Source organism: Ruditapes philippinarum, unplaced genomic scaffold, assembly GCF_026571515.1.
Source record: "Ruditapes philippinarum isolate M1 unplaced genomic scaffold, ASM2657151v2 ctg9060_1_1_1_1, whole genome shotgun sequence".
Classification (NCBI taxonomy): domain Eukaryota; kingdom Metazoa; phylum Mollusca; class Bivalvia; order Venerida; family Veneridae; genus Ruditapes; species Ruditapes philippinarum.
The window spans coordinates 78,448-88,321 of NW_026856751.1; the positions used below are offsets into that span (position 1 = coordinate 78,448).

The 9,874-nt window shown below is 31.2% G+C and overlaps 1 protein-coding gene across 1 annotated transcript in view; it reads left to right on the top strand.

Moving 5' to 3' along the window:
* The window catches only part of LOC132747607 (histidine decarboxylase-like), a 28,277-nt gene extending 19,163 nt beyond the window's left edge, over positions 1-9,114 (top strand). Inside the window, exons 9-16 of the mRNA XM_060737027.1 lie at positions 1,749-1,819; positions 3,881-3,900; positions 4,578-4,676; positions 5,408-5,509; positions 6,606-6,801; positions 7,620-7,810; positions 8,145-8,350; positions 8,775-9,114. Coding sequence (XP_060593010.1) covers positions 1,749-1,819; positions 3,881-3,900; positions 4,578-4,676; positions 5,408-5,509; positions 6,606-6,801; positions 7,620-7,810; positions 8,145-8,350; positions 8,775-8,967 — 1,078 coding nt within the window. The 3' untranslated portion in view covers positions 8,968-9,114. The remainder of the gene's footprint in view (positions 1-1,748; positions 1,820-3,880; positions 3,901-4,577; positions 4,677-5,407; positions 5,510-6,605; positions 6,802-7,619; positions 7,811-8,144; positions 8,351-8,774) is intronic.
* The last annotated feature ends 760 nt before the right edge of the window (positions 9,115-9,874 follow it).

Here is a 9,874-nt window from a genome sequence, read left to right on the forward strand (position 1 = left end):
TATAGAGACTGGCAGACATAGAAAGATTCTGAGACCGGAAAGAAAATTTACCATTTTGCAACCTAACGATACAGAGGATGAATACCATTTTGTTTTAATTTGTCCTACTATGTAATTATGAAAAGTTGTACATGTACATACCACGTAACTATTAATAGCATCTTAGTATGGTTAAAATATTCATTGAATACATGTAAAATACATGTAATACAAATACTTTGAATAGATTAGCAATATTTTGTTATAAATCTTTTAGTATCAGAAAGGAAAGTATGAATAATTCTGATGTATATTACTGATCATACCAAATGTTAAAATTGTAAGTTTGTATTTTTCACTCTCGCTGTATTAATGTATGCTGTATATTTATTTAATGACGAGGAACTGTTTTGTTCAAGTCATATTGAATAATAAAATATGTTCTGTTCTGTTCTATAAAATGATAGGGATTGATCATGGTTTTAAATATTTTCCCACGACTCAGAAAGTCTAGCCTGTACTTTTTGTAAATGCTCATCAACAATGTAGCAAACAATTCATGTGATTTATACTATGAAAATGTTGGTTTTACACGACATGACAGTATGGTTATATATAATTGTAATTCATGATGTTATAATAATTATAATATATCAACTGACCAAGCCCCTCACCGCTGTGGGTTCAAATCCTGACGGTAACTTTGGATTCTTTCATGACAGAATGCTAGCTAGCTTACGGAACGCCGGTGGTTCTACTCAGGTGCCCGTTCGAGCCTGAAATAATGAGGTCTTCATCCACTAGTAAATGGTGCCATGTGACCTATGTTGTGTTGGTGTGACGTAAAACTCAAACAAACAATCACCTGACCAATACTCTTTTAATCATTATTTATTCATACTTCTATTAATATTTATGTTATTTCCTGGGCTGTACTATCAATAACGTTCGTCATCATTTATCTAATATACTTGACAATAACGGCTTCATTTTATGAACAATAAATCAAAATATCATGACAAAAAAGAGACTATCTTATGCCAAAATGATCACGTGATTGAAATTCATTCTTCAGATATGAGCCGTGTCACGACAAAACCAACATAATAGGTTTACAACCAGCATGGATCCAGACCAGCCTGCGCATCCGCGCAGTCTGTTCAGGATCCATGCTGTTCGCTTACCAACCTTATTACAAGTAGAGAAACTGATAGCGAACAGCATGGATCCTGATCAGTTTGCCCGGATGCGCAGGCTGGTCTGGATCCATGCTGGTCGCAAACCCACTATGTTGGTTTTGTCGTGACACGGCTCATATATTGATTAGGCTTAATAAATGAAATAAACATTGGGTTTAACGTAGTTTCGTCAAGGAGTGCTCCGTTCAAAAATAATAGAAAAAGATATATAGATCAAGAATGATGTTTAGAAAGAGATATCAAAATATAGGTTTTAAGTTGTTTTGTGCAGGGTTTTAAATTTTATCTTAGCCAACAAATATGCCAACGAAAACCACCGATTTGGCCGATTAGGGTCAAGGGGGGAGACTCAGGATGTTAACCGATGATATGGATCACCAATCTGTTAATAATTTTTATGACCCTGGTGTGTATCAACATAACAGAATTTTGAGTTGAGCAAATACAAAACGCAGAATTGCAATAAAGTTATTATTAATAATTTATATCTTTTAAGTCCACATTTTTTCTTTAGTACATGTATATAGATAAATATATAATAATAAATATATTCTTCTATTTATATCACAGGGTTAAAAACAGTGGTGCCCTGCATAGGACATTCAACGTTGATCCTTTGTATTTAAAACACGAAAATTCGGGTAAGTATTGGTACTTTTTTTCACAGTATTTATATATACAACGTACTGTTTTGATTCACGAAGCATAAAAATGCTGCTTTTAGAATAATGTGAACGATCAACCCCCAAAATCAATATAATTAATGTAATGCAATATAATTAATGTAATGCAATATAATTAATGTAATGCAATATAATTAATGTAATGCAATATAATTTATAAATCTATGGTGTTCGTTTGGCTTTGTTGGGATTTGCACCAGTTCATTGCAAAGGAATTAAGTACACAATGAGTTTTAATGAATCATCTTCCATTAGTGGGGTTTTCTCCACAATGTTCGGTTAATCATTGTTGCAGTAATAGTGGTCACCATGGCGTGCTCATGCTAAATTTGAATGAAAATGGTCTGGTCGTGCTTTGAATATAAATTTGTTTATTGGTATTGTATTATATTTCCATGCCTTAAATGCTTTTAGTTATTAAAAACTTGCTATGCAATTCTACTGTTCAAAACTGCTCTAGATATTAATAAAATGTAACAATACTGGCGGACAAAGTTTTTCGCCCTGACAAAAAAAAAGAATTTGAACTGTGCGTGAATTCATGCTGGATGATATTATATCATCGCCTATTTTAGCAGTAACGGTATAAGTTCATCTAAATCTAATAGAAGTTAATCAGTTATTGCAGTAAGGTGACGATTTGAAAACTATATTTCCTTACTAACGTTACTTGCATAATTGTGTCTTATTTGTTTGTGTTTTTGTCTGTATGATTTTATATAAATTTGAAATATGAAATTTAACTAACATTCTTTATGAGGCATGTTGGACTTAATGTATGTATTTACATAATACAAAAACATTTAGAAACCTTGAGAGGAGGAGCAATACTTTAACTGTGCCATTTTCAAATAAAAACTATTCTTTGTAAAATATGCGAAAAAGATATCAGTCTTTTACGGCAAATGAAGGTTAAATAACGAAACGATCGATATAAATGTAATTATTCAAAATAACCGTTAGTTAAGACGGTGAATACAATATGTGAAAGTATTCATTGCTAATAAAGATACATTAACTACGTGTTAAAACGCAATGACGGGCTATAAATAGCAATTTATACGAGAACGATTCATGACACGTCAATTATAAAAATGACGTCATGTATTTTTAAACTCATTCAATACGATTAAAGATAAGAGTGTTCATTCCTGGTACCAATCATTCTGTATTATTCCATTAAGAAAATCCGAACATATGAGCTTTTTATTAGAAGATCAGTGCAATTTGATGGCCGTGCTGTGACAGTTCAATTAAACGATAAGACACAGGAGTAATTATCACGTTAGTGTTGTTCTTATAATAGACGGTGTTTCCGGTTTAATGGCTGATCTGTATCATTTTAAATACTACAAATGATATTTGTTTCCACACTCCGCGCGATCATTTGGTGTTAACGATGAAAAGAAAATTAAGTAAGAGAATTAATGTGTTTTCGTTTAAGACGTTGTGGGTAATATAAAATGTCTGTGTTCTTTAACATGTGTCATGATTCACAGACAATGAATAAAAGTACCCACATATAATCTTAACATTTTTTGCAATGTTTCATTTAGTGTCCTTGTGGTAAAGTAACAGCTGAGTAAAAACAAATCTCAAATAAAGACGTCGATGTCCGAATGATTTTATTATCATCTGTATTTTAATTATTTTTTATTGATTTTTATTGATTTTTTTTTAAATCATCTTTTAATCGTTTTTTAAAAACATAAAAATACAGTAAAGAATCAATACATGATATATGCTTTATCTATATATCTGAAGTTTTGGCGTCTTATTAGTTGTAAAGAAGATAATGGAAATATGTTAAAAAAGTCTTCGGTTGATGGACCCCGACCAGTACGTTACCCGCAAGTTGTGTTGTATTATTGTTGTTGTTGTTGGTTTCTTTTTCTTCGGTGGAACTGAGGTTCTTGATTCTTGCCTCTAAAATCATTGTACGAATTTAGAGAAACACAAAAATTCAAAATTGTTGTTTTTATATTAAAACTAATCTTGTTTTCTTTCCTTCTTTTATAGGTGCTGCTATAGACTATATGGTGAGTTGTTATTTATGTTCGTATTGGGTAATATATCACCCTTCTATATTATTATATCAAAATTGTGTTGCATCTGAATGAATTTAGTAGTTTGTTGTCCGAGATAAAATCTAGAATCTCTAACACCATGCATTCCTATTCTCCTTTATTTAAAATGTACAATTAGGATGGCAAAAGGTCGTATTATTTCCTTTGCCTGTCGTTTAATGTATACACCCGACATAACCTCAATTTACGAGGAATAGCTGTAAAAAATCTCGTAAAACGACCTCTAACACCGCTAGTTTTCCTATATGTTCTAAGTTTTTTTTTGTCTTTTTATTTTGTTTAATTTTTTTTTTTATTTATTTTTGTTTCAAGAATTTTTTAATTACTCTTATCTATAGTCTCAGTAGTATTGGCAAAAAGAACAACAAACTTGATAATTGCACACATGAATAAAGATGCGCAGTATGTGAATTTCCTATAATATTATCGCGAAAAAAGGGGTTAAGAATGACTTTAATAACATTATTTTTGTATATTTTCAACATTTTTAACGTTATTATTTCCTTTTTTTAAAGTTACGCATACTCGAGGTTATCATTTATTTATAAATGTCAACCATATAAATAATGTTCACAGTTTTTAATTCAGGAAATACTTTTGATTTATTTATTATTACAAATATTTTCCAGCACTGGCAAATTGGGCTGAGCCGAAGATTTCGAGCATTGAAATTATGGTTCGTAATTAGATCATTCGGAGTAGAGGGCCTACAAAAACACGTTCGTGAGGTAATGACAACATTGTTGTTGTTGTTGTTGTTGTTGTTTTGCGGACATAATAGAAAATATTTTGCTACAACAAACACATACATCATAGTGATTATTTTTAAAAGGTAAAATTGCAACCATACCTTTAGCAGAAAGTTAAGATAAAATAACCGAAGTCATCCGTCTGTTTTGGTTTTTTTGTTGTTGTTGTTGTTTTTATTGTTTTGAATTCGAATCTTAACCGGATGTAACAATCAATCATTTACATCTCGCTTTTTCCATTAAATTAAATATTTCCTCGACAACAATTATGGCCGAGTGGTTAACGCGTCGGACTAGTTATCTAAAGATGGCTAGCGGCATGGGTCCAAACCCTGTCAGGTGCAAGTCGTTGTTTCCTTGAGCAAGAAACTTTACACTTATTGCTCAGTACTAGTTGGTTCCAGGAACGGATTCGAAATTGCGTCTTTGAGCTTATAGCTTCCTACACGATCGAACTAAAATAAATTCTGTATAAACCAAGAATTGATGTCACGTGATTCATATATATATATATATATATATATATATATATATATATATATATATATATATATATATATATATATATATATATATATATATATATATATATATATATATATATATATATATATATATATATATATATATATATCAATTTAAATATAATTAATTGGCACATTTTTATCACAATAATCAGTTTACTAATTTAGAATATGTTTTCATTACAGGGCGTGCGATTAGCTAAATATTTCGAGGCAAAAGTGAGGAGCGACACACGTTTTGAGATTCCTGCCGACCGCCATCTTGGAATGGTTGTTTTCCGGGTCAAGGTGAGTCAGCGTGTACAGATAAATGCTAATCAGAGTGTAGGTTCAATACTGAATTTATTGAACGAGATGAATAAAGTTATATTCTGGCGAGCAAAATATTATTTTATTCAACCAATTCAATAAATTCAGCAATGAACCTACACGAATATAATATTCTATATCACATACCCAAAATAAAGACAGTTTAGAGTACAAAAGAATCAATTTTCATTGACAAGCCTATAGTGTAGCGCTATTATTTAGCGCGTTTGTATAACGTAAATGACGTCACGTCAAAACATATGCACGGACGTGCAATAGGCCTACCATTTTTATAGAGATGCAAAATCGGCACAAGTATGTGATAAATGAATTTTATTAAACTGGTATAACTCATTAATTTTCTATTTAAAAAATCATGACAAGAAGGTGTTCAGCTTTGAAAAAAATTATTCTGTAGAATTTCTAAAATTTTGTTTGATGTGTGTAAATACTTACTTGAGCCGCGTCACGACAAAAACAACATAGTGCTGTTGCGACCAGCATGGATCCAGACCAGCCTGCGCATCCGCACAGTCTGATCAGGATCCATGCTGTTTGCTTACCACCTCTTACCACCTCAGTAGAGAAACTGATAGCGAACTGATAGCGAACAGCATGGATCCTGATCAGACTGCTGATCCCACATTTTTTATTTTTATTTTTTTTTTGTATATACATGTAGAACGAAATTTCATTTATTCTGTTTATCCGCGTTCAAGTTAAGATCTAGTTCGGTTACAGCTTTCTGTGAAATAATATTTTAATAATTTCAGTGTAAAATTATCAAAGTTAACTATGATTTAAATACTGTTTTCAAACATGTAGGCCTACATTATACTTTAATATTACTGCAACAAAAATTAAAACAACAGTTATATAGTTAGATCTAAATAGACATGCAGGGTAATAATGTTAATAGCTTGATCTATATATCTATAAATATATGCGATGGTTTAAAAGAGTATCTTACACGAGGCCCTATTCAGTGTTACCTCAATGTATCCAAAGTTATCTATGTATCTTTTTTATTTTATATATTTATTTATTTAATTATTTTTGTCTTTATGTTATGTAGGGCGACAATGCACGTACTGAAATCCTACTTCAACGGTTAAACAGAACGGGTAAATTGCACATGGTCCCGGCCGCCATTAAAGGAAAATACATCATACGTTTTACTGTGACGTCACAATATACCACCGAGTCGGATATTGACCGGGACTGGAAAATTATCCAGGACATTCATTCCAAAATACAGCGTGATGAGTCAGGTATGACAAAATATAATAAATCATTTATTTTGTAACATTATCCTAGTATTAAAGATAATGAAAGAAGCTGTAGTCACTGTAGACTAGAAGAAGATTTCATCGGTCATCAGGTAGCTGTATAGTTGTAAAAAGTGATGCTCAGATTAAAGGCACACTATACCTCAGACACAAATGTTTTTTTTTTTTGTTTTTTTTTTGTTGTTGTTGTTGTTTTCAATCTTTTAAAAGGGTCAAATATGAATTTAATTATATTTAAGTATTGGTTTTAGAGCATGTTAGATGTTTATCACCTGAACAAAAATGTATTGCATAACTTAAAAGTTGCAAAATGTAAAAAAGGAGTATGTTGACTTCCATACTTAATACTAAATTACTGCATTAATTTCAAAAAAGGCATAGAAGCAAGAAATAGTTCAAGTTATTGGCTTTTCAGTAACTTTTAGGAATCTAAAACAGGACATAAATAATAAAAATATTTTGAGAAAGAAAAATTAAAGCATTTCTGGGGCATAATGGGCCTTTAATTTTAAGTATTATTACTTGTTGAGAAATATTGATGAAATAAAACGAATATCTTCATTTTCCGTATTTTCACTGTAAAAAATTATTTTAACATACATATTATTGTCTCTTCTAAAAAAAAACTGTGTACTCTCTGTGCTCATCATAACATGTTAAATTGCTATAGGCGTTTTATTTACTTTGTACATGCGTTTTCCATCCACATCATAAAATGTTAAATTGCTGTAATAAGCATTTTATTTACTTCGTAGACATGCTTTTTGCAAGAAACTTATAAATTTTAATTTGAATTTCAGAATCTCTTGACGATGACGTTTTTGTGGAAACTCACGAGAAGGAACCAGTCAAGGAGAGTGACCAGACATCTTGGAAGAAATCTCGAGAATTCGGAATGTCTTTGGTTTTAAGCAATGTAGTTCCAATGTCTCCGAAACTTATCAACGGAAGTTATGCGGCGTTCTTTGACAACATGGTAGAGTTCGCCAAGGTAATATTTACAGGAAAGAGGAAATAGTCGGAAAAATATCGTTGTTTAAAGACTGCTGTCGAAACGTTCTCACTACTACTCCACGAAGACATGATATTACCTTGTTTGTTTCTATACGTCAGCTGTTTTTTGTGAGGTTTTTTTTTCAAGACATTTGTCACCATGATTAAGATTACGTCACGTGGTTTCCGAATTACGTCATATATTTGATCATACATGATTTGAAGTCACTTCCGATACTTTGATTATAATAAGAAGACACGTATACCTTATGTATATCTTTTTAGAACGTTAACAGTCAGCATAATATTTCTTCCCTCGTTGTTTTCGTTAGGGGATCACCAGTACAGAATATACCGGAAGACCTATTCGACTGTCACCTAGGAGGCGCGTGCATCTTCGTGACCAATCAAAACAACAGAGCCTCGATATCGAATACCTCTCTGGCAATAGGAACCATGGTTGTTTCAAACAAGGATCGTTAGATAGTAAAGTGGAAGAAATTCTAGAATCGTACTCAAACGGAAGTTACGTCATCAAGTAAGGTCTTATCGTATGTTTATTAAGAAACACATTTTTAGAAGGTTATCTTGTTAAACATGTATAAAACTTATTATCAGACGAGAAACGTATGAAGTCCAACATGCCAAAATAATTCAGAGAAATTCTAGCAAGCGTCTGATTTTGTAATCTCAGTGTAAGACTTCGCTTTCATGCTATTCCATGTATATGCGTTTGTTTGTTTTTTGGGGCTTTTTTGTTGGGGTTTTTTTTTGTCTTTTTATTATTATTATTTGTTTTTGGTAGGTGTATAGAAATAAAGAACCAAAAATCCCACAAAATTATCGTATGTGCTACGTTTTGGGCGTTATTAAATGTGCTACATTTTGAGCGTTATTTACGGCCGCCACGTTCACAAATATGTGTATCTTAAAAAAAAATCTTTGTTGTTACTATTTCTAAGGTATCCGAATGACCTATCGGCTCTAAATGAACACGATGAAGGAGAGAATCAGCTGACAATTGCCGTACCTGAACGTAAGATAGTCACATACGGAGACACTGACAAGAAAAAGAAAGTGGAGACCAGAGACGCTTCAAATGGTGTGAGAATGTTTTGCAAACATTGTGGACACCCCGTTGATGTGGACGACTGAAACAAAATTAGGACCTTAGTGAAATATAAGTATATATAAATGTATGTCATTACTACTAATTTAGAATGTAATTGGTTTTATATATAGCATGTGTGGATTGGGTGGTAAATTCGGTAAATTTAAGGTGGTTTTCATCAAACTCGCTAGGTTATATTTTATTGTAAGAATGAAGTATTATGTAAAGTGTTTTAGTAACTGAGTGAAAATAGCAAACAGTTATTATATTTCAGTCTTTTTATTTTTTGGATTTTATATATCTCTTTATATCAGTTTTATGATGGAAAGTCACAGAAAACTGGCGTGTTATGATTAAATTCTAAAAAAAAAACTATTAGTAAATGTTTTTTGCTTTTTTCATTTTAAGATTTTGATAATTTTTAAGTCTATATCTCATTTTTTCTAAATATAAACTATAAATATGTTGAGGCGGACAATAATTATGTTGAAATAGTCTATGTTAGAATAGACCATACATATGTTGAAATAGTCTGCAAATATTTTGAATTAAACCCTAAACATGTTGAAATAGATACTGAATATGTTGCAATTAACTATAAATATGTTGAAAGAGATTGAAAATTTGTTGAAATAGACAATGATTATGTTGAAATAGACTATAAATATGTTGAAATAGTCCATAATAATGATGCATTATGTTGATTCTGAAATAAACTATAAATACATGTGTGATAAAAAAAACAATAAACATGTTAAAAGGGACCATAAATATGTTGAAAGAGACAATAAATATGTTAAAATAGATCATAAATATATTGAAATACACAATTCATATGTTGAAATAGATGTTTAGATAGACCATGATTATAATAAAATATGTTGATCCAGAAGTAGATCATAAATACAAGAACGTTGAAATAGACCATAAATATGTTGAACTAGACTATGA